At 40.7% G+C, this 25,580-nt stretch overlaps 2 protein-coding genes across 2 annotated transcripts; both read right to left on the reverse strand.

Moving 5' to 3' along the window:
* Nucleotides 1–2,004: 2,004 nt before the first annotated feature.
* On the reverse strand, nucleotides 2,005–21,147 carry LOC140940143 (uncharacterized). The gene is made up of 9 exons (XM_073389041.1): nucleotides 19,845–21,147; nucleotides 12,375–12,712; nucleotides 11,240–11,334; nucleotides 10,189–10,345; nucleotides 7,224–7,287; nucleotides 6,567–6,620; nucleotides 5,363–5,577; nucleotides 4,092–4,283; nucleotides 2,005–3,455 (listed from the first exon to the last, which is right to left on the reverse strand). The coding sequence occupies exons 1-9, from the start codon at nucleotides 20,056–20,058 to the stop codon at nucleotides 3,291–3,293; spliced, it is 1,494 nt and encodes a 497-aa protein (XP_073245142.1). The 5' UTR covers nucleotides 20,059–21,147; the 3' UTR covers nucleotides 2,005–3,290.
* On the reverse strand, nucleotides 21,147–24,868 carry LOC140940141 (uncharacterized). Its single transcript, XM_073389040.1, has 2 exons — nucleotides 24,157–24,868; nucleotides 21,147–21,508 (listed from the first exon to the last, which is right to left on the reverse strand). Exons 1-2 carry the CDS (start codon nucleotides 24,854–24,856, stop codon nucleotides 21,198–21,200), a joined length of 1,011 nt encoding a protein of 336 aa, XP_073245141.1. The 5' UTR covers nucleotides 24,857–24,868; the 3' UTR covers nucleotides 21,147–21,197.
* Nucleotides 24,869–25,580: the final 712 nt, after the last annotated feature.

The raw sequence follows: 25,580 nt of genomic DNA on the forward strand, positions 1-25,580 counted from the left end.
GGCTTGGAACGCTAGGAATCATGGGCCAAAGGAACAGTATTTTAATGCACCTATCAATGTAAACCCCGTCGCGGGGGAGTGCGGGCAAGGGGTGGGGATTTGACAAATTTTAAAATTTTTCGATCAAATTCCCCAGGGTGGGAAACGAAAGGTCAATCAAAAGTGTCAAAAAAGCCCCCACCCCAGGGGAAAAAATCTAAACAAACAATGCTATAATACTATATAAAACGAATAAAAGAACATTTCAAACACGTTGTTACTACTTTTATTTACGGTTAACGGAAGCTCCATTAAATTACTCGCTGTAATTAAGTATTCTCTCTCCACTAGCATCTCTTATCTTGAACAACAAAATCACTCCAGGAAGATTGACCGTGCTATATAATATTAATAAAACGTAAAATGCTTTATAACAGCTGCTCAACATGTCGGAACAGGTCAGATCAGTGACCCATAAAAAATCCTCTGACTTTCATGTTGGAGTTTTACAATCAGATGGGAACTTGAAGATAAAAACTTTCTCAAAATAGGCATTATCTGTTTAGATGACACTTTAAAGTATCGGATTATGGTGATTAAAAAAAATGAAAACTTCATACCTTTCTCCAACAGCGTGACTTTCAAGAAGCCTCGAGGGACGGACTTGGTAACTGCTTCTGAATTGATACCAGGCTTCTGTCGGTCAAAGTCAAATGTCCCGACCCCGGGGTGGCTTCGCACGATCAAAAGCCCGACAGCGGGGATAGTCCCAGGCATCAAATCCCCTCCCCTTACCCGCACTCCCCCCCAACGGGATTTACATTGATAGGTACATAAAGCACCTCGGCCCCAGGGCTATTGCCTTGAAACGGTGCTGTATGGGTTAATGCCCCAGGGAAGAAGCTACCCTTGGTATAGTTCATCCCGGTTTTTTTTGTCACGTGGTCTGCTACAAAGTAAGCCGAGTGGCTCTGAGGAGATAACCTGCGTAGCAAGCGTTTCCGTGCTGTTTCGGAGCAAAGAACGAGGAGCGAGAGTCAAAGACCGCGCGAAAAATTATGGGCGCGAGTAGGCGGGGAAGGGAAGGCATAAGGGCCGGAAACGACTTCGGACGTCTGAGAATCAGACGTCACCGCAGAGAAGTTTGGGGTGTGGGTGTACCGTCGAGGCCTTTTAAACCCTGATCCTGTTTAAGACAAAATCCATTCATTTGTGATCCAAATTTAACGCTTTGATTTAAGAACGAGTTTATTCCTTTAATTTGGATTCAATGACTTTAAAAATTTAACACACCACACAAGTAGACTGACGCGCACCACCTTGGTTCATGCCCGTTCAAAGTATTCGGTTCAAAAAGACACCCTATTCAAGACGCTAAATAGTGAAATTCAACACCCTGGGCAGTATCATGATAAGGACCTTGAAAGTCATACCCTGTTTGGTAGCACATACCCGTCTATTCCCATTAGGGGAGTGCTCCTCCACCATCCCTAAGCTCTTGGAGCTTATGGCTTGACCTCTTGACATTGCTTTGATCCTTCCGTAAGGAAAGACATGAGCTAGTTGCCTGCGTGCAGACGTCTCCTATTTCCTTTGTTGCACGCGAAAAAGAGGCGACGGCAATGATCTAGTGGTATGGGCCATGAAAGGGAGTCCCTTCCCCTCTTTCCAGAGAAATACACAAGCAGTAATTGAACCTCATGATTTACGTACCCCTTCATGGAAAGTCATGTTATCGGCATATAGCGTCTGGCCTTCTATGAAATAAACGTAGACACTTCTCACAGAGCAAAAGGGGGAGTTAAATAGGCCACTTGCACTGAGAGATCACGTGACCAATGCTTCCTTTAAACAATGAGTTGGAATCTTGCTGATGCCAAAGATTGTTAGAGCACATAAAAATTATCTTACACCCGAAATTTGAGAGGAAACGCATTTAAGGGAGACGTTTTATGGGACTTTGATTTTTCCACAAAGTAGTATCATTTTTATTGGCCGCCATGTTGGAGGGGCACGCTCTTGCCCTCCAACATGGCGGCCAAAACTACTTTTTGCTTATATCTTGTTCAACGTTTGATAGTTACGCTCAGATGTGCTGTAAACGTTAGCACATCATCTTTTCAACATTTTCCTTGAAGTTTAAGTGCAAAATTTGTGTTCAGAGAGAGGTAATTCTAAGTTTTAAAAATCACATTTTGGTCACGTGACCATTTACGAACTTATTCATTTTAAGAAAATGGTGCGGGTTTGAAAAACCAAATCACCATTATTTTGTTTAAGATATCATGACCCACTTATCGTTTTTCGAAGGCGAAATCATATAACTTTCATTTTCATAAAAACGATGTCACATGACCTCTTAGTGCAAATGGCCTATTTCTTAGACTGAAGACACTATTTAAACGGTTGTCCGGGATTGGGATAACCTGAATTAACCGATAGAAACCATAGAGATCACAGGATTGAGAAAAAATGCCTACCGAATGACGGAGTAGCAATGCGCACAGTTACTATTTACAGAACTGAAACTCAGACAAACAATTCCTAAATTTTGTTTGTCTGTCTTCTTTCTTTAAAATGTTATGTTTGTCTGACTTTTCTCATTTAAAGAACAAAAAAGACAAAGTCAGACCAACGGTGCAAATTAGTCACCTAGACGTTAATTGCGAGGATCTTGTTCTAGGGTTACCGCTAGCATCATGTCGCCGGTACCCTTTTACATACCTGGGTGAGGATAAACACAAAGTGGAGCAAGGCTTGAACCCTTATTGCAGATTCGAGTTGGAGCTATTTTAAAAACGTTGGGCCTCCACGCCTTTTCTGGGATTCTTAAGTTGAATATTGACGTGAAATGGTACGAGAAGATGTTGTTTCCCACTCAGGAGGAAAGTTTTACATGTAATATCAATATTATGTAATCGGGCCGGTTGCAGAACAACCATTCAAAATTAAAGTTATTTCTGGAACAAACATGTTAATAAGAAAGCGCATTTTAAAAGAATGAAAAAACTGTTCGCTTTTTAAGGCAGTATTCTATGACCAGTTTTTCCAAAATCAGGGACATCTTCATGACGACGAACTTCAAACAGAATGGCATGAAGCAAAATGCAATAGGGCCGTGAATGTTATACATCATTTGAGAGCTTGCGAAAATTAACCGAACATGCATTGACGGAGAAGGCTAAAATCGAGGATACCCCTAATTTTACGAAGAAAATCGGTAGGTTCATCACCAGTTTATATGGCAATGAAGTAACTACTGCGGGAGCAAGCATTTGAAATGTGTTGCGTCTCTTGGTAACGGGTACAGTTTAAACTGTAGAATGCATACTCATGGCATTTCCATTATTCTCCTGATTTTTAACTTCTTCCAGTCTGTCGCGGTACTTGTTGAACAAAGCTTGTACTTCGCCCAGCATTTCCTTCTCTAACTGATCCAGTGCAGTATCTTCCTTCACTTTTGACAAGGGTATGGCGTCGAAATGATTTCCTCCTTAAAGGAAAAATAATTCATTTTATCAGCGCCTAATCTCAAAAACTGGTTTATCCTAGACCCGGGTAGTCTGCGGAAACAGCCGTTTCTCCTCGCTCTTCGTCGCTGCGGACGTTTCGCGCGGAGGAACGTCTGCGACTCGGGGGACACTTGAGGGCAGTTTGGGTTTAGCTAAGCCGCCAAGGCCTTCAAACTCTGACCGTGTTTAAGACAAGAGACCGGAGCGGTTTTGAATTACGTGACTTGATATAAATGGTATTGCGTTGCGGTACATCTTGATTGGCTAATAACATTCGCGCCAATTTTTTCAGCCAGTTACTGAGAGGTTACGCGAAACTTGCTTTGTGTGGGTTTCCCGCGCATACATCGGTTAATTAAGTAATTGAGTAATTGAGTCCAGTCTCCTCCGCGGGGACCACTGTGTGACTCTGGCCCAAGCGGCACCTGCAAAGGAGACTATGTAGCGTTGTGCTTAGTTCTCTATATGGCTAATTAATAATGTCTTGTGGTCAGTGCATTGTGATCGATTCGATTCTGCTTGTTTCGTTTTCAAGAGTACGTATTCTAATATTTAGACAATTATTAATAGCAGATCAGGTAGGTACATAGTTATTTATATTTGATTGATAGCCTTGCCTTTCTTTGAAAGTTTGCATCGGCCAGTTCTGAAGCAAAACAGCTCGGTTACCACACCCACCAGGAAAATGATAACCACAAGAGCGATGCAGGTGTATAAAGAAGGATAAAACAGATCACCAGTGGGATCGAAAATACTCTGAGAATTCTGCACGGCTTCATCATCTCCTCCTCCCTAAACAATAAAGATAAAAACTCGTCTAACATACGGCGTTCACACCCTTTAATATGTACTGTTGAATAAGCGTGAGGGATTGTTTAAGAAATTCGAACAGTAAGTTTTATGAAATTCACCATTTTTTTAATCTTCCAACTTTAATCTACCACTGAACCTAATGGGACACAATTGACTGTGTCCTATTAGAAGCTAAAAGTATGTCAAATATTTTTTAGTTAGCATATTTGTAAATAGAATGATTTCTATACACTAGTTCTGTGAATACAAGAAACTTAAAAAAAAAAAAAAAGCAACCGATACTACTGTTCGTAATCTGGATATGGCGAAAAAAACGGCCTCCTCTTCCAGCTTAGGGTGATCAGATGTAGCAATTAGTGCTGAGCTAAAAAAAGGGGGAGCTGGAAATCGTCATCACTGTCAAACAAAACATATGATCTAATTCGACAATTTCAATTGTGTTGAGTTAAAAATTGATTTATCAATTGAAATGTTAAATGGTCAATGCTTTGTTCATGAATGAAGTGCGCTAATGTTTTCTACGGGAACTACGAAATGAACCAAAAGGAACAAAACATGACAAGAAAAAATTTCAGCTGGCAGGATGGGCCAGTTGTTTATTTACAACGCAAAGTAAGCACTGAAGCACAAAGCAGGGTCTGTGATCAGTAAGTGAGACCGTGCTGGCTATGCCATGCTGATGAGCCCCAGCAAGGGTGAAACAGCTGTCCATGGCTGCCACTGCCAGGGTAATATGGTTGAGCGCATGCGTACGGTATTGGTCATACCACAGAGTTGGTACGTGTGCTTCAGAGTTTACTTTGCGTTGTTTGTTTACAAGCTTGGTTGGGGGTTTTAGCTCGGGATCACCGGGAAAACAAATAATCCAGATGTTAGTTTGATGGTACGTAAGGGCTGGACTCGAACCCAGGACGTCTGGATTACGAGCCCGATACGCTGACCGCTCGATCATACACCCTCCAAGAAAGAATGTACCTTCAACATTGATCTGGTCGGAATAAAACCAAAATGAGATATGTCAACGGACCAAAAAAAACCCTCAATTTGGTTATAGTTACCTTGAGTGTTTTTGTAAGTTCGTTTCTTGTAAAGTCGTAAAGCAGGTATTTGTCTTCAGCGATTAAACGTCTGAAACACTTTCTCAAATATGTATCGTTCACAACCGCGCCATATGACAGCGACTCAACTTTGATGATTTCATCTGTTTTGAATTTACTGTCTGGGAATAGTGTCTCTGTGTAGTGACTTATTTGATAATTGTCCAAGAGTACGCCTGTAATACAAAAATAGCATAAGATGGCAAGTAGACAAAACAGGCCTTTTCCGACATTTCAAAATTAGGGCAAGTGAAAAACCTTTAATTTGGAAATGTTTTTTGGGACGTTTTCATCAAGTATCTCGTCATCGCTACCTGCCCCGAGTAACTAACTCACTAGCTATTTGCAGGTAGCAACGAACAACTAAGTTAAAATTAAGGTTAAGAAATATAGTAAATAACCTCTTTGTATGCTGGGTCGGCAATAAACTGGAACCGATTTTCCATTCACGGCAACTGAGGAATAATCGTTTGGGTAATTTTAAGGCAATGTATTATGCTTATCAACTCCCAAAAGCTAAAGTTTCAACCTCTCTGCTATAGCTATCCTAAGATAGGTATTTCCCACGTCGAGACTGCCGATGAGATTGGCGTAGATTATGGCGTATTATTTGCAGAACTTGGTCACGTGCCTGGATACCACTAAGCAACAGCTCGTTAAATGGCAAGCCATCCAAGCGTTCATTCAGAACATAAGGCTCTGAGTGCGTGTGGATGAAGCTTTCCTAGGTTAATTCAAAAGTCTTTAAAGTCTTCTAGTCCAGTTATTCAGGTTAATTTAAAGTAACAATGTACTCAAAGCTTTGTGATCGGAATGAAAACTTGCATGGCTTGCCATGAGGCGAGCCGTTGATAAGTGATATTTAAGCTCTAGACCAAGTTCTGCGGGTCTGTTCTGGGGGACGAATTCTGACCCAAATTCCGTGCAGCCTCGTATGAGCCAATGAAAGAAGCGAAAAAGTCCTCAAAACATTTCAATAGTGAATTATGACTCAACACTGACCCCGCTGTCCCACGGGTAAATTAAAAATGTCTAACGCTGTTTATTACGTCAGTAGCATCACCATTTGTAATGATGGCCGCTGCGATCCTCTTTCAAAGGACTAAGTAAAAGAGAGGATAAATAGCTCAAAGCAGCTATAAACTGAAGCTGAGTAAGAAAGTACCTTCAATAACTCCATTGTCCAAGGCAACACTCATTTCCTCAACAGAGTTGTAGACTACAATAACAAAAATAATATCATTTTGGTCTACATTGTGACAGGGATAAATTAAAGCAATCTAACATGGGTCAACTTGACAGAATCAAATCTAAGGCGTTATTTAGCATACAAGTCTTGAGCGAATGTTGACACACTTGACCGTTTAGACATGCTGATGTCCATGCAGGGTTAAGCAGAATCGTAAAACTCGAAAGATTTTCGCGTGCGCCCACTCCTGAACCCAACTAATACATTAAACCAACTAGAGGATAGTGCACACAAAGGTTTTAAGCAAAAAACAACCAAAGCAAAGCGAGCGCATGGAAAACTCGGGGAAATAAAGGTGAGTTATATTCCCTCTGACGTCACAGAGTATACTTTGCCGCATTCTGATAGGCTAACCCAACAGGGATCTTCCTTTATTAGTAACAGCGGCTGGTTATCGAGCCTATAGAGGATGAGCAAAGGTTGCGGTCTGATTTTTTCTCCTTATGTCACACACAAGATAACAAGTTTTCAAAGTCAGCTAGCACAGCAGGCACATATGTTATAATGAGATTGTAAACTTAATCCTTGGGTTCAAAGCCCCATAAACCTCAAATAGAACAAAACGTTGCTTACGTCTAAAATCAGCTTGTTGCTGCATAGCTAATGCCATTTCTATGGAACGCTTTATAACTCCAACCTAAACAGAATAAGAAGCACGTATAAATAAACATTTCATGTTAATTCAATACAGAAAAACTCCCTTAATACGGACATTGAGGGGGTCATAGAAAGTGTCAGTATTAACAGGGTGTCTGAATTGAGCAAGTCGTGCTCTTTGAGTAAAAAATATACTTCCAGTGTAATGTAGCGTTGGGAACAACGACATACTGTCTACTACAGGTTTTTAGCGGGGCTCCCGCGCGCGCGAAGCGCGCGTGGGACAGAGCCCCATACTCATGGAATATGGTCAACCTCTTTTCGTTTGGTTGTCACGTGATTGACCGAGCGTACGTACGTACGTACGTACGTACATACGTACGTACGTACGCGTCTACAGATTGTACGGGTGGGGTAGGGGAGACTATCAAAAGGAAGGGAGGGGTGTCTCAGGCGTGTCTTGGCAAGTCCACATCTTTAATATAGGATTTTAAGACATTCACAATATGGTCAATTGACAGCTGTCAAAACAGGATAGCCACTGACCAGTATCCCATGACCATATCGCGGGCTCATGTGTCAACTCATCGAGGTGACGTGATTTGTTTGGAAGCTGTCCGCTGACCAGTTAATTGTTTTACTAGATCGCGAACAACCTTCAATCTCATACTTTTACTAGTTAAACTGATAATGCACACATATTGGACATCAATGATTTGATCAATTGACAGCTGTCAAAACAGTGTACCCACTGACCAGTATCACTTGGCTGTATCGCGGGCTCAGGTGTCGACCCTTCGATGTCAAGTATTTTTTTGAAGTTATCCGCTGAGAAGTTACTAGTTTTCAAGTGATCGCAGGCTCAAGTTCAAGTTTGTTCTAAATTCATATGAAATATGTTGTGTTTATGTGCTACACAATTAAAATTTTGATTGCAAACTGACCTCGGACGCGAAAATTCAGCCAGCTGTTACAGGCAGGGAAGACAGTTGCTTTTGACTTTTCTCACCATGGTCACGCGTTGGTCACGCTCTGCGTCCAATTTTTATGCTCTGATTGGTCAAAATTTGACAGGTGAGTTCATGCGAAAAATTTAAGCAGCATCTTGAATCTTGTTTACTTTGACAGCTGAAGCTGACAGAGTTTTGTGTCAACTTGTGATGTTTTTAAGTGTCTTTTTCCACTGGATGTGCAAAATGAAATTCAGCTGCTATCAGGAGTCCTCTGTTATTCATGGCTAGTTTGTTTATTGGGTTTTTGGTTGAGGAATACGTCGCTTCTCAAAGTCGGAAATCCGATTTCGGATGGCATCGTTTTCGTTTTCACCTTGCTTGATGCGTAAGAGGATTGCAAAGTCTGAAGCGATATTGGCTTTTCTTGATACCTTTCAGGAGCTGCATCTCGAATGGTAAGCGAGAGAAATTATTTTTTTTGATGTTTGTTTTTTTAGATCTTATTTAATGAAGTCGAGCGGAGTTTATGCGGTCATTTAGTTTATGCACGTTTGTAAGATTTGAGACAATGATCTGACCGAGTATCAGGTTTGATATAAGCTTACAGAACTTTAAAAAGCCTTAAGACAGTTTCTCACCGCAAATAGAAAGAAAACGTTCCAAAGAATATTTAGTTATAATTCTGGCCGGAAAAGAAAGCTTTGAGCGATTTTCTTGCCTCGAGTTCGTCTTTGAAAAAAGCAAACACCGGGAAGCCGGCTTAAAACATAAAGTTAACTTTAACCTTGAAGACTCAGGATTTTTAGGGATACTTTAATACTTGTCTTTCTGAATGAAAATTGTTGTTTCTGTATATGTTTCACCGAATTATATTTCTTTTATGGATTGTTAGTAGTCTCTCTTGTAATTTTAATCGCTGTGCCGATTGTTTTCAGTCGTTCAGTGAACATCGCTTGCAGGAGTACTCAAAATGCCGCGCGTTAATAAACCATTAAATAAAAAATAAACAGAATAAATTCTTTATAATGTTGGAGCGTAACTCTGTTAATGTTCATTCAAACACTCGCCACAGCTCGCACTACAAAAGTGAGAACCGGATGGTCGTATAGGTGATCTTGGAAATTTTTTTAACAGTTTATGAATATTGAATGAGTGCATTTGTATTGTGAAATACTGCTTTCTGTCCGAGGTCTGCCGGTATGATAAAAACAGTGCCTCATACTACTGTTTCACCTCAGATGTGATGTATAAATGGTATAAAAGGTTGGTTTACACGCACCCAGATTTGTTGACAAGATTTTGCAAAGTAAACTTGTCGAACCCAAAAAAGTTGGCCTGATTTTTTTTCCCACTAATTGATCTACGGTGACCAAGAGCTATTATGGCTATTAAATGTGATCGAAGATGATTACCAGTTTTTGGGTGTACATATGAGGTTAGCTATCAACTCGATGTAAGATTTGGTTCACTCTTGGGCTGTTTGCAAATTATTTTTCTCTAAAATCAGGTAGCCTTTCCCTCAAAAGTCACATAAAATTGCCTCTAAAGTTAACTGAATTGTGGAATTCGAATACAAGTTTATTGTTTAATTTAAATTATAAATTTATTAATGGGAGCCTCGCTTTTAGCCCTGGCTAAATCTATATATTATTCCTTCGAAGAGGAAAGGCTTATAGCTGCTTATTACAAACACAGTTGACAGTGAATTGTCCCCATAAATAAGCGAGGTTGACTTTCTATGAGAATCTGTTGATTGCGCGAAGAACAAGTGTCCGTTGTCCGCATTAACGGGTGTCCGTGTACGCGGGTTTAATTTTTATTAGCGAAAGGCTTTCCCCAGGGACAAAGAGAATTATAATAGAAAATTTCCTTGACCAGTAACGTAAATTTTTAAAAAATAGAGTAATTAAAAACAAAACAAATTAAATGTTAAATTATAAAGGAGCGAACGTTTGTGAATCAAACAGACAAAAATGGGAGATCCTCACCTTGGAACCTGGTAGACTCTTCTTGGTGTCGAGGCTGATAGTTGTAAGTGACGTAGTCAAAGTAGCGGTGAATATTGAGCAAATGCAGATTCCAATTAGAATCCAGCACACTGCAAAAGTTCTTCCCAACAGAGAAATGGGCGCTCGATCACCGTACCTATGTTTTCACACAAGGAAAAAACAGCAGAAAGAATGAAACTTGAAATGGAAGGCGACATCGATGGTAATACGTAATCGCTAAGGCGGACTAAGCCGGAAAATAGGGGGACATCTAGGTTCCCTTTCTTGCGAAGTTGTCTCTTTTTTTTTGTTTGTTCTGCCGCATTTTTTCTCTCCGGCGTAAACTCACAATGAGAAATGAATTTTTAATTTACCGGTGTCAAACGAGAAAGTTTAAACGCAGATTTTACTACATGCCATCATCAAGAGTACCTCTTATCCCTGTGAAAACAACGTGGAACTAATCCAAATATGAATATACATTAGATTGCCGATTTTTCGAACAACCTTGAGAGAAGCAAATTGATTCGAATAGTCCACGTTCTACATATTAAAATTTTAACACGACTGAAGGCTTTGTGGTCATTTTTCTGTATTTGGTTGGGTTTTCTTTGTGCTCAAGTCTCTGATGGGAATTGTGAGACAATAGAGTTGTGAGAAGTTTGCAAATTTGACCCTAAAGCCTCGGAGTCATGTTAGAATTTTACTATATCGAATGTGGGCAATAGAGCTTTCCCGCATTACGCTTCAGTGAGCAAACATAAAGAAATGAGGACAAGGCTCGGGTGGACAATTTCATACAAATCACTGTATTTGTCCACCAGAACCTCGAGTTGCTGCCTTTGTTTACAGGAAATTATGCGAGAAAGGTCTATTATCAGGAGGTTTGAAAAAATAGGGAATAAAAATTAAAGTGTTTAACTCGTAAAGGAAAGTTGAGTTGGTTCGAAATATTAAGAATTTCGAAAAAACCGATGGCTCGAGAAATTGGGATTTTACTGTAACTCTACCGTAGTTATGGAGATGGATCACCCTTACTATAAGACATTACCCCACGGTTGTCATGGAAACAAATGCCCACCAGAATCCTTCCCACGAGCCTCTGAAAAAGTTGCGAGGGAATTGTTCCTCGTTAAACCAAGTATCCTGAAACACAAACCCAAAAATTTAGTTACATAACACTGTTTTCTCAATTCCTACTGGCAATAGCATAGCCTCTGTACAATAAATCTTTGAAAAATAAGTGAATTTATAGTAGTCATGTGACGTCTTTTGGCGGCCATTTTACGTTTCCAAGAACAAAAGACCTTCTGTCGATTTGAAACGACATGTAACCAGTATTTTCTTTAGGGAAGGACCATTAGAAAACTTATGGGGAGGAGGGGGAGGGGCGAAGTACCAAAAAAATATTCGTGCAAGGGAAAATTAAATGAAAAAAATTCATGCACGCCAAGTAGTATCCCTAAGAATATTCATGGTCTGGCTTAAAAAAAAAATCATACCAGGGAAATGTTAAAGAAAAAAAATTCATGCGGCCAGGAGCTGATTACTTCTGATGCGGCTCAAAAATTCGCCACCCTCCCCATAACTTTTTCATTGTCATGAAGAAATTTGCGGTGTTGCGTAACTGTGGAAGTGACAGAAATCATTGCTTCATTATTGGTCTGCCTGTGTCACAGCCCAATTGAAAAATGGAGGCCCTCGTCTGTGAAGCAGAAAGACAAAATGGCGGACGGATCACGTTACGTTTCCCCCTACGACCTACAATATCTATAATCACATTCCACGGCATAGGCGTAGCTATACACTCAGGCTGGAAAAAGTGTAGTAATAATCTAAACTTACCAAAATATTTAAAAACCACTGCATTGTGCAGTCGGCAGCCCAAGCTGATTAGGTAGGTGGATTAGCCCCCTAAAACGCTTCGAAAGAGCGTATCTTAAGTTGTTTGATTACGCATCCCCTAAATAATTTGCCGGTGGTACTTTTAGCCGGATTTTTGAAAACGTACCTTGCGAAATTGCAGCCATTTAAGTAAAAAAGGCCAAAGGTAGGGTTTTTTGGCGTCTGATAAGCCCGAAAATTACATTAGTCAAGAACAAGGAAAGGAAAAATAGAAAGAGCGAGGTAACGCGGCGGTGACATTTTCAAAAATCCAGCTGATGCACATGGCCAATTCCACTTACCAGTACCCACAAAAGGACACCAGCCAAAATTGAAAGAAGAATAGTTAATATCAACACCGGCCATGCTTCGAACACAGACATTAGAAGTTTCTTTGGGAAGCTTTCCCTCTTGCCTCTAGGAACGACAAACCCAATACTGGAAGGAGGTATCAGACTAATCAGGTTATGATCCAGACTGACCGCTTCTTGCTTATCAACAATGACTGGGTAGATCACGTGAGAATCACGTGACAGGCGGAGTAGCTGCTCAGGGTTTTCAACCGGGGGATAATACGTCACTTGCCAGCAGCTTGGGGTATGGTTCCCGCAGCACTTGGTTAACATAAGATTCAGCAGAGCTGTAACGAAATATCACGAAAAGTTACGTAGCCAAATTTAAAGTCACGATAAATTTTTCGCGAACATAGTTGGAAAGCTGGGTAAAATGTATTAGGTGGGGCGGCGCCTCCAAGCTCAACAGTATTTCTTCGACGTTCATTGGAAATACCAATTTCTCGGCATTTTCAAACCTTACCTCTACAACCACGTGCTTTTCATGGTAAACGAGAATCTCGACCTATCTAAAGGCCGGGGGAGGGGGGTACTGCCATATATGGGCTATATAGGTATGTGCCGCTGTGAAGGGTATGGTTTTCAGGCAGTTTACTCTTGGATGGGGTATATCAAGAATCAGAGCGTTTGGGTCTAGAATATCATTTTTCAGGAAACTGATCAGTTGGTTGAAGATTTTATCTAGACTAGGGAAACAGCTACCCTAGGATAGGGAAATTTCAACCTCGTCCCCAGGGCTTTTCCCTTAAAAAATGGGTGGGGCGGGAAAAGGAAAAGCCCTGGGGACGAGGTTGGGGGGATTTGGGGAGTTTACTCTAGTAAAGGGTAGCAAAATTCAGCTGAACTAGCTCTGGTATAGGTTAAGGGTTCCAGTGTCCCAGCGGCACATCCTTACCTAGAAATTCCGAAAGTACCCCCCCCCCCCCGGGCCCAAAGGCTTAATTCAGGCAACGGATCGCAGCCCCCTGCGTCTAATATTGACGCTTACAAATATTAAATAAATAATTTTATAGTGATACTGTCAATGTACTATCCATATTTAAAAATGGCTATACTAAATGAAAATTAGGCATCGCAATATAAGCACTTCTACGAACAGTTAACAACACACCCCGTCCCCTCCCACCTTAATTGTTACGACCTTGGGTAGGTCACACTTTGTTCGATGCAATCGTATGGAGGCAGCAAAGCATGGTCCCGCATTTATACAGATTATAAAGTGAGATGTTTGTAAAAAATTTGAACCTTAGTACCTGGCAGTATTCCTGAAGTATAATTGCCGTTTTGAAAAGTAAAAGGCGGTCGAATCAACCACGAAACCTCTATGCAGGCAGGACAGATTCTAGAAAGGTCATGCCGACACGTCTTGTTCTTCAGGTCAGCCGGACATTTCGCTTCAACGTTGAAATACATCACGCTAACCAGGATTAAAACACAGCCATAGACAGGGTGAAATCTGCTAGATGTGTGCATCTTCACTATAATAGCACAATACGCCAGACTGACAGTGTATCTTCTACAGCTAATGACAGATCAAGGGCACAAAACTTGACTTCGAGGTAATCTCAAAGGGTTCGCCTTCCGTTCTAGAAGACGTAATTGCAAATTACTTGTCTGTTCTGTCCCATGAGACCGACAACTGCTGGCACCGGCATTCGAATCATGCGATCCAGAATGAAGACCAAAATAAAAAAATAGAAAAAAAAGAATGAAGACTAACTGAAGACAAATTATTTGGTGGCTACCGTGACTTGAATCGAATATCACTGAGATTATGATGAAAACCACAAAAATGCCCTATTAAAATGCCGATTGACAAAAACACAATGCGATTGTTCTACTGTGGCTTCATGCCCCGGGCTTCATGCATGTAATTAGCCTGCGTAACTGGCGGTATTGTGTGGGTGCGAGATTAAAGTTTTGGCCGCGGAGCCGTGTTCCAAAAAAAGGGAGTAGGTATTTCTCGCGGCTTCGCCGCTCGTGACGGCTCCGCCGTCAAATCTCACTCGACTATATTACAACGGCTCCGCCGCCAAATCTCACTCGACTACTACACAATACCGCCAGCTACGCAGGCTAGCATGTAATGGATGAGAGAGCACGTTGATACAAACACATACTGGTTAAATACTTATTAGTCTCGCTTGCGTAGCGTAAGCAGCGAGACTCGTAATCTGCAACGCGTTTTTGCCCCCCCCCGGGGGTTGGGGGGGGGGGGGGTAGGGTACTCACTTTTATAGGCTATACGGGGTATGGTCTGTGCACTCTAGTCTTGAATTGGGTATGTTTTTTAGAAGAAGCTACCGTCCTCATCATTTGGTGGTGAGACCATTTCCCTTTTAATGTTTACGCCAACTGTGTACGTGCCGTAACAGCTTGTCACTTGCTCCCGTCACGCACCGGGCTCCAGGGCTTTAAGTCGAAAAAAGGGTATCAAATTTTTGATCAGGTCTGAAATAGGGTAGGAAAAATCACAGATTTTGGTCTGAAATAGGGTAAGGGTTTCAGGAAGCGTGCCGCACACCCCTACCCAAATTTTCTGGAAGTACCTCCCCCCCAGGGGTTTTCGTCGATCAATGGGGGTCATTGTCCCAGGCGTTCCTTGAAGAGACCGTGGAAACTGGGACCAAGAATCGTTGCGCGATCGAAGCCATACATGTTTTGCGTAGAAAGCTTAGGCAAGATTAAATTTAGAGCTTTTCCGAAACGTGTCGGTCCACGAATTCTATTGTTGGTTTTCACATGACGTCACTAAAATTCAAACTACAAAACTATCGATCCTACTGAGATTTTACTTTCATGAATTAGAGCAGCTGAAAACTAATTTTCAAACAAATTTTCGATTCAAAAGGGTTCTTGGTTTTGTAATAAAGTACGCTTGAATTTCTAAGCTTTTGCGTGACGCAGCATTTTTCATGACGGCCGAAAGAGCTGTCATTTAGGATAAAAAAATGACTTTTTTCGAGGAATTTTGCTATCTAAACAGTTCAAGTGTTAGAAAAAGTATTACTTTAGTGTTTATGAGTTCCTCTAGGAGTAAATTCACGCTTTTGTAGCAAAACTCGGTAACAGATGTTTCTGTTGGTTTCCGTCCGCCATAATGGAGCTCATCCGGATGAGCTCCAGCATGGCGTCTCACAAGCTCTATAAATTTGGGTAAAACATTTCCTCGGATATCTCGTATACGAGTTATTGCTTCGACCCAAATCTTGGTAAAGGTCTTTGTATATTTACCTCCTTTCATTTATCAGATCCTGGACTTTATCTGTCGAATGGTTTTGATTTTTATTTTGATCTATTTTGGATGGCGTGACACTGAAAACCAGCTATCGTTTTAAAGCGTTAATTACTTTGGAACAAGTAAACACTACTGAGTGGTCGAAAAAAAATAAGAATCTTAATTAGCAAAACTGTGATCGGGTGTTGTAAACTTTCATTGTATCTAAATGAGTCTTGTGATGAGCATGCGATTTATTTTCGGCGATGATTGAAATGACGTGCCTAGCCTACGTAGCATGGCGGTTTTGGTTGGGCGTCATGAAGAAATAATAGGGAACTTAAGAACCACGACGACGACTTTGTCGACGACGACCGGAAGTGAGATACTGTGCACTGCGCAAGCGCGGTTAACAAATTTCGTCGTCGTGGTGTCGTCGACAACGCCAAACACAGTAGAGTCACGTCGTCCTGCAGTCCACAAGCTTCGGCAGGTATAACTCCCTGTTTTTAAGCGATTTTTCAAGGGCTTTGTATTTTTTTCACCTCGTAAATCGAGGTATCCTTTCTTTTTTCTGCTAACAAGCGATGTTGATTGAAAATTTGACTGATGAATTGTGTTTACTTCGAAGACAACACTGAGCTGTGCAGGCCGAGCGAGCGAACTCGTAAGTGACAAATTTATTTGTACCTATTTAGGTCAGGCAAATCATATGTCTTTAATATAGAGGAAATGAACTTTATATGGAAAACAGCTATCGCATCGGAATGTCTCTTTTTCCAAATCTAAACTCTGACAGGACACTCGGACTCGGTCATGTCATTCAGGTTGAAAGTTGAATAACCTTCGTACGGAAAGCAGAGATTTTTCCATTCGAAAAGGTCAGACAACACTAAAAATTCTTCATCGTCAATGAAAGTAGACGTACGGCTTATAAAATAAGATCTTGCATCGTCTTAAAAGACGCCTTTGCGAAAAAACTTTGTTGCGAACGAACATCACAGTTGCAGTTGTACTACTTCTACATGTTTGTTTACATTCAGTGTCGTCGTCGTCGACCTACCCGATCGACTGCATCTTAAGTTTCCTTTTTCCCGCCGAAACTGACGTTCTCGTTCCAGTCCTTTCTCAGTCAACAGACGTCGTCGTCGTGAACTTCGTCGTGGTTCTTAAGTTCCCTAATAAAAGCGGGCGAACTCAGAGAAACTGCGAGGAGATTGGTGCTCCTGACGAAACCGCCATGCTACACAGGCTATGACGCGCCATGTAAGTTACTTTTTGATCTCTGGCAATGATGTAATTTCTCTGGAATCGAGGCCCTTGAATTTTCGTGGATTTATACACGCGTATAGCCTGCGACCGCAGACGTATTTCCAGGTCGTCACTAACACGCATACTAAATCAATTCAGAAACAAGTAAAATGTATCGACGTCGATAAAATAAGAAGTAAAAAACCTTTAGCGAGTAAATCCTGTTTAGTGAAGAATTAATCGCCTCCTCATTTATCGATCTAATCTCCAAACAAGCAAGACTGGATGCCGCTGAAAGCACGCTCTTGTTTAAGAACAAAGAACTGGTGTTTGCAAAAGACCTAAAACTAGGTAAACTACATGTGACCTTCAAATGAGCATTCTGATTTGCATTAATTGCATTGCCAAAAAATTTGACAGATTTAAAAAGTAAAGGACCGATATAAAACGGCATAATGAACTAAAATCGGACCAAAGACTCCGGACAACCAATAAGTAAAGTAAACAAGACAAACAGAAACCTTAAGCCTTAACCAAACCCTAACCCTTATCTGCATAATATTTAATGTTTTTTTTTCCTCTTTGTTTTATACACCTATTTCAATTAAGGTTGCTTGACTTCTTGCTTCCGTGGAGAATGACGCATGATCCATGTTTCATAGCCTGTAGTGCGTTTAGCCTTGCCTAGTCCTTAAGCCTCATTATTCCGCGCGACCAAAGCGTTTCGGGTCACGTGATCCAAGAGAAAATGTTTCCCGCCTGTTCCCCTTGGATACGTCACCGAAATGAATTGACCGATAGGGACTGGGAAAACGCCATATAGGGACTAGGCTTCGTTTAGCCTAGAAACCTAGACAATGACTTAAAAGTTATCGAAATACTAAAGCCAAGTTTGTATTACTCGCGCACGTGGGAATTTAGATAGAGCTTGATCAAACAAATTCATGGCTTTTGTATAATAATAAAGAACTTTAAATGACGCGTGTCTCTGACTGAAGTGAAAAACTGTGAAGTGTATTAACAGAAAACAGGACCTGCAGACAGAAGCATTTCTACCAGATTGGAAAAAAAGTGTGTTGTAAAATCGAAAGCTAGTCAAAATCTCAGCTGTTTAGAAGCACTGTCACGATCGGATATAAAGTGGCATAGCGGAGACAAGATCTATCGACTAGCCTAGTTTCAGCTAACTTGAAATGAGCAAGTGGTTCTAGAATCGTTCTGATTAAGGCTCTTTTTGAGAGTGGGGGAGGGGGGGGGGGGGGTGGGTGTTTAGATTTCCGCTGCGCATACTTTGTCTTTGAGATTCTATAAAAAAAAAAACCGCCCCTTGGGGAGAGAGCTTTATATTTAAAACTGACCATAGATCCACTGTTCGATTTATCATATAGAATCAGGTAAAAATGAGTTAAAACTTCTGGGTTTGTTTGAATGGACTATCCCCAACAATAATGTCCAAAAACGTTGGGTCAACATTGCATCCGGTCTGTTTCAGTAAAAGGCCCCTCAGGCATCCGTGGTGATTAAAAGTGGTCCATATGATAATTCTCTGATTAGTAACTGATTGTTACTTAGTGAGATTTGCTGAAAGTCGACTTCTCATAAGTTCTTAAAAGTGCGAAGCGAAGCGAACTTCAATGCATGAGGTCGCACAGCGACCGAGCGGGCGACATAACCAACCAGGAAAAAACTGACTGTTCGAGAGTCTATTACTTAGTTGGTAACAGGTAACAGAACGATTCGACCTTTACTTCACTTGAAAAGTGAAAGCTAGCAAACAAAACAAACAAAGAAACAAAAAACGACAAGTTTTTTCTTCATTCTTCTCAACGTTTTAGTTGAGACTATGTGAATCGAAGGACTAGGGCTAGCTGATTTAAACACTTGCGAACAAATCAGACGCCTTAATTTCCTTTTTTTTTTTTTTTCTCACATGTTTCCGGCCAGTAACTATGAACTGGCGTTCACTTCACACAAGATGTTGTTTTATGCAGGTGCATGAGGTCTCGCGGTAAGGTGTCGTCGCTTTGAACCAAGCGATCTTTTAATAAAGATGATTATTTTGAGCATACCACCCAGGAACACGCAGTACTGTTTTGCTCTCGCTCAGTGGCTTAAACAAGCTGTCAGCCGAGAACGTGCTTCTATTACTTAAAAACTAAAATCTTGTTTGTCCCTTGACACTCAGTTTTAAATCGGCATTCTGTACCTAACGTTTTAAGCCATAGAAGAATGCTTTTACTTCAAGATCGTTATCTCTCTAGATCGACCGTGTTTCAGATATAACTGCTGATTAAAGAAAGACTACCAGCGACTTCTTTGTGCAAAAAAAAAAAATAAAAGCTAAAAGTTTCCAAATACAGGAAACCGAGAGTCAAGTAAAAAAAAAATAGGGCAAACAGAGGAACCGATATTATATAAAGTCAGTGTACAAAGAGCCATTCAATGATTTAAGAATGCATGTATCCCTTTTCGGGTTAAGAGGTTTCTGCATAGCCAAAACACCTTAATTTTTAAAGGTATTGTGTTAAGATAAAAGAAACAAGAAAATTGGCGAAATGTGATGTGAAAAAGTGTGACTATGATTTGCAAAGAACACAGCTGTTTGGTGGAAATTTGCATGGTAATTGTCTCTTTTTGTATATACATACTTAATTTAGGTGTCGATTTCCTAGTGACCATTAAGAGTAGCCATTTTTAAACATTTTTAGGTATTACTTAAAAATTAATCAAGGACCTAAAGGTACTCTGGGCGAGTCAGAGAGAAATCCAGACCACTGGAGCCAAGACAAATAAATAAATTATGACTGAGACCTTCAGCTGCATATGATTGATTTTCGTTGCGGTCTCGAAAGCTATTTAGTCAATAAAGTTGTTCAAGCCAATCAACAAGCGCAATTTTAAAATCGAGATCTTTACGATCCTCCTTATAAAGAAAATTTATAATTACTCACCATGAAGCACGCCCTCCATGCTGGAGTTCGCAAGCTGAAACACATAAGGCCTTCGCGGCTGCCAGTATATTTGCAGACATCTCGGACACGACGATACTGGACAGTGTTTAGAAGACTGTGAATTGCATTTTCCTTCAAGCTGAATTGTTGCTTGCAGAAGGAGGCAGAAAGTCATACTGAAAGTGACTACATTTTGAGTAAGAGTAGACCGCATTGCACCTTGTAGACCTTATATATTCACATCTGCATAGACATCGATTAAAAACTCTGCAAGCGCCTATATACCAGTACAATTAATAATGCATAAAGTTGTGAATTAGTTTTGTTTTATCCATTTCCTCCAATGATAGATTTTTTAGTTGTATATCTTATTTTTGAGGGAAATTTGTCTAACCATTTTGTAATTTTAATTGAAAACAATGTGCGTTGCATGTTTCGAGCGCAAATCACGTCACCAGAGCCTGCATCACCCTTTTCCAGCGGACGAACGAGCAACGGACGCACTGAATCCAAAGAATCCAAAACCAGGAGTGACCAAAACCGTACCGGGACATCCGGCACCTGCGAGAAGTTGTTTACCCACTTGCCCAAGTGAATTTTGTACTGATACTCGTTCCAAAGCAGTCTTTTTCTTAACGTTACCTTTGATCGATGTATTTAGTGAAGAAAATGAAGTCAACTCTCTTGTAAGCGACCAACCATGGTAGACAACAAAGTGGTCGCTTACGAGAGGTGGTCGTCTACGGGGAGAATCAAGAAAATAAGCTCAAACACAAATTTCTGGCCTTAAAACTGCATGGTCGCGGTGTTTTAAATACTGTTTAAAAAACGAGCAGGAGTGTATTATCATTTTTAAAAACTCCAGGCGAAGGTGATAACACTCGACTGTGAGTTTTTTGAACAGCTTCAAAATCTCTGATATAGATCAGCTCATTCTTGTACTAATATTCAAATTTGGGGTTATTTTGGTCTCAAAAATTAAGTTCAGCCGTGTCTTTATCGATTGTAAAGACACTCACTAAACGTTGATTTCTCTTTTTTCTCTTTATGAATTAGTAATAAGTTTTTGAAGAAATTTTTAAGTAAGTGCAGTAGATTCCATACTGATTTAAATGCAAGTAATAGTTGGGTTTGATGAAATCGTCGGGCCTAATACTTTTTTAAGGTGGTTCAGGTTGAATGTGCTTATCAATAATAAAAACTGAAGAGTTTTAAAGGTTTTAAAAATCGTCGACCTGAGCGGCTTCGTAATCCCCAGTTGATACAGATTTTACTATGTCTGTGTCACACGAAGAGAAAGGATTTTGTTCTTTCAATTTTCTTGCACATTTAAACTTTACAGAATAGACCTGCCTACTCTTGAAAGACAAACACTTCCACCTCATCGACAGTAAAATTCTTGTTCCCAACCAGAAATGTTGTATTTGCTGCATGTGGTGGACATTCATAGGTGTGGTCCAGCTGGCTGTAGCTATCAGTATTTGTATTTCCGTCATTGCCGATTTTAAGATCATGTCCTCCCCCAAACGTTGGCCCATATGAACTATTGCAATAGATTCCATAATTGTTTGCAGTACCCTTGAGTGGTAGCTTTGTTTGTGTGGCTCCAGATGGGTTCACAAGGCTGAATAGAAAGGAATCCATACAGTGCTTGTAACCAGAATCTTAAAAATTAAAACAGATTTCAATTTAGTCTCAAGTGCCTTATAAACCTAACGCCCTGAGTAAACGTGAAAATAACACTGGGAACTAAGGGTAGCTCGTGGGAGGAAAACGTCTTGTTCCCTTCCTTTCTCTTCTCATTTCCCCATCTAATCATAGGTTTTCTCACTTTCCTTGGTGATATGTTAATCGCCTCGTATGCCATAAATGTGAGCCAAGTGACTTTAACTCTTTACACCCTGATATCAAAATTCAAATTCTCATTTGTTACCCATAGTCATTCCCTCCAGAAGTAATGGGGAGAAGTTGTTAAGATACAAAACTTTATTCATCTTTTGTAATCACTTTCTTAATTCTTGTTGTGACTACTATGTTTTTTATAGGTATACTGTAACAAGGAGAAATTCAATGCTGATCAGTCTTAAGGCCTTAAAAGGGTTAAGCAACTGCTAATATTTTTTTCCCACGACATTAGGACTTAAAGCCTAATTTTCACAAAATGCAAAATCACTGTTTTGCCAAAAACTGGACCATGTGGACCATGATAGAAGGGTCTGCCTGTCAATTTTCAAATGATTTGGATCAATTAGGAAAGGTTGGTCATTTTTCCTAGGTGGAAGTGAGGAATCAGTTGATGGTGGAGTGTTGGTAACTCCAGCTAGCTTAGTATTTCTGGAGGTGACGTAATAATGTTCAGTGTGACCCTTACAAAGTTTATTTTTACATGTTTTGCAGAGGGTGTAATGGTGGTGGTGGTGAGGGGGTGAGGGTGATAAATCACACTTTTGCATATGTATAATATTCCTATTAACCCCTTGTTTTTAGCATGCAGGAAGGTTTTTTGTGTTGCAGACATTTGTATAGTTTACAATTAAATGAATTACTAATTAGGCTTACTAATATTATTAAAGATAATAACGACAATGATTAATCTCTTAATTCTCTTGTTGTCTTTCACTTTGACCTTTAATAATATTGTTACTCTTTTTATTTGATTATGCACCCAACTTTAAATAAGCTTCCACCTCGAATAAGCACTCATTCTGTAGGTGGGAAAAAATAATAAGCACCCAGCCACTTCTTGTTTAAAGAGGTGAAAATATAAGTGCCCAACTGCTTAATCAATAAAATACAGTAACTTATTGAAGCATTACACCTGGCCCGGGTTGCTCGAAGCATGGTTAGTGCTAACCAGCGTTAAATACCATGGAAACCTATACATTTTGATACCTCTTAACCAACGGTTAGCGCTAACCAGGCTTCGAGCAACCGGCCCCTGCAGTGTAAAAATTCTGAAAATTCTAGCTTAAAAAACAGCTGACAGCAGTAGTGGATCCAGACCTTCAGATAAAAGGGGGGGGGGGGTGGGGGGGGAGGGGTCTCCAAAAAATTCTTTTTGGCCTCAATTTGGTCTCAGAATAATTGGGGGGAGCCCAGGCCCCCCAGGCCCCTCCCCTGGATCCACCACTTGACAGTTTTTAACCCCACCATTGCTTTTCCCGCAAAATGATGCCTGAGGATCCAGCACAGAAATTCCAGTGAAAGTAACGATGTGTCACACTGCCCAAATAAGATAGTGCTTCTGATTGATCATGCCACAAGGGAATTCTTTTAACCAATCAGAAGAGAATCTTCACTGGGAAGTGACAGCACATTATCATTACAGACTGATTTCTACACTAATTTGTCACATGTTATTTCATGAGGGATATGTGGTGGTTTAACAAAATGTGTGCTTTTTTAGGCAATGTTAATTCAAATAGTTTGTACTTACAAAGCCCGAACCAAATTTCTAAGTAAGTTCTGGAGAGTTAGTGAACTATGGTTATAACTGCCAAGATGGAATAGAAATAGAGGATATTACATGGCCAAGCGGGGATACGAATTTTATTTTTCAAGTGCTGAAAGTATCTCTCACGAGTGAGTGAGGGGAACGAGTGAGAGATACTTTCAGCATGAGAAGATAAAATTCATATCCCCAAGCAGCCATGTAATGTTCTGTTCATTTTATAGATACTGATGAAATTCCTACATAAAACACAACTTTTTTTTTAATCATTTCCAAAACAGCTAAATAGTGCAATTAAAGTGGTCACCTATCCAAAATGCCTGTCACAAAAATGTTATGAAACTCGGATATGAAGTTATAAAGGAGAAATAAAGACAATAATACTTAGTAACCTGAGTGCGAAGCTCTCTTATAATTGGCTAATCATGTTAGTAACCATGGCGACACCAATATCCTCACACGTGAAAGATAAAAATAGTATCTTCACTGTGCGCGATGAAGATATGATTTTTTAGTAAAAGGAAAAATCCTGGTATTTCATCAGTATCTATATAATAGAACTGTGTAGAAAGCTGCTGGGTTTAATTTGCAAGTCGAGCTGGTGTGGGTGCCACTACCGGAAGGTGTTGTGATTGAGGCTAAGGTTCGAGAACACCTGCACATACACAGCATGGGCGGATCCAGGATTTTTTCTAGGAGGGGGTGCACTCGTCTCTTGCTCTACTTCAACACCAATAAACCACATAGTTTTTTTTTTGCAGAATACCAGTTGTATTAGAAAACCGCAGGTCATCTCTGGGGGGGGGGGGGGGGTGCACACCCCCTGCACCCTCCCCCTAGATCCGCCCCTGCACAGCTTACCTTTGTCCCACGACTCCTCAGTGTAACCTCCAAAAATATAGTCCCCACTCCTTACCACAGTGACAGTAGGTCCCCGATGGTCACAGATGGCATGAAATTTAGAGGCTAGCCACCCGTCCCTAGATGCACGATAAAGCAGCACAAAACTGGAATGGCGACGGTCTAATCGATGTTTCAGCCAACTGTTAACAAAGATTTGCTTCTGATCATCTGACAAGATTTTAGATCCCAGGAACGGCGGTGGGCAAAGTTCGTCCACAATTCCACGAATCTGATAGAACTCGGCTTCTTCTAGTATCTCCTTGCAGATTAACTTGTCCTCTGGGATAAGAAGATACCCTGTTCGAAGGTAATTCAGGATATACCGGAAATGAGTTCCATCACGATCAATGAAGTAAGATCCGTCTTCACCGGGCTTTGTATCGAATCTGCCTGAAAACATGGCGTGTAGCATTGATCCTGTATCTTTCGTCAGTGTCTGAAGGCTCGTGGTGAAATACTGACCACCGACGTTCAGCTTGACGGTGGAACCGAAGTGCACGTGGTCAAGCTTCTTTGCAACAGAGTCAAAAGCTTCTTTTTCCTTGCGAACGTCAAGAGCTTTTTGGTTAATGAGCTCGTGTGCCTTCTTCATGAAGTCAAAAGCCTCATCCAGCACTCCGCAACTAGCTGTTTCGACCTTTTCTTCTTTCACAGACATCTTACAATCAGACCACGGCCAAGGGGCAGACCAGAGTATTAGGAGACGCTAAATTATATCATGTAATACATTTCTATAAATTTATCACCACTGAACAACAGGAGCGCAGGCAGGCTCTATTACTTGTCTCTTCACCAGTCCCTGTCTTCAACTAACTTCGCGCGAACTTTCTTGTTTTCATAGCCTGTGTCATTTTTCTTTCCGTTCATTTGAAAAACATAAGCAAGGGCGAAGCGCGAGAAAGAGAAGTATTTTCTTCTTCCTCCAGCCCTGCCCCCTTGCGCTGGCTGTCAATAAATCCCCCGCGGTTTTTATTTTTTATCCCGCGCGCTCGACGGACTTCGAAGAGAAAATAGAGGGTCTGTAAACAGGCTATTGTTTTCCGCGTAAATTGTGAAAATGGGAAAAATTTGGCTCCGACATGGCTCAAAAAACACTTGAAATTAATAAACTAACTCAGTTTGAAAGTCCAGGGGACTCGACAGCACGGTTTTCTGCATGTTATATAGAACGTCAATGCTCTTCCTTCCCACAAGTTCCTTAATCATAACTTCTAAATCTCTCCCTTTTCAAAATAAGTTTTTGAGGAAAAGGCCTCATTTAAGTGCGGCATAATGAGGTGCAGAATACCCAAGCATAATGAATGAACAGCCAAAGAAACCTAGGTGATCTAAATAGGGTAGCTCGTCAGTATTTTACGGTTTCGAAAGGACTCTGTCTGATA

Source organism: Porites lutea, chromosome 6 (genome assembly GCF_958299795.1).
Source record: "Porites lutea chromosome 6, jaPorLute2.1, whole genome shotgun sequence".
In the NCBI taxonomy this organism is placed as follows: Eukaryota; Metazoa; Cnidaria; class Anthozoa; order Scleractinia; family Poritidae; genus Porites; species Porites lutea.

Excerpts from the sequence above, each read along its gene's own strand:
- LOC140940143 (XM_073389041.1), bottom strand. The coding sequence starts at position 20,058 with ATGCGGTCTACTCTTACTCAAAATGTAGTCACTTTCAGTATGACTTTC. Across the intron at positions 12,713-19,844 it reads CATGGAGGGCGTGCTTCATG|CTCTGCTGAATCTTATGTTA; the intron begins GTGAGTAATTAT and ends ATTTCGTTACAG. Across the intron at positions 4,284-5,362 it reads AACTTACAAAAACACTCAAG|GGAGGAGGAGATGATGAAGC; the intron begins GTAACTATAACC and ends TTTATTGTTTAG.
- LOC140940141 (XM_073389040.1), bottom strand. The coding sequence starts at position 24,856 with ATGTCTGTGAAAGAAGAAAAGGTCGAAACAGCTAGTTGCGGAGTGCTG. Across the intron at positions 21,509-24,156 it reads TGAGGAGTCGTGGGACAAAG|ATTCTGGTTACAAGCACTGT; the intron begins GTAAGCTGTGCA and ends TTAATTTTTAAG.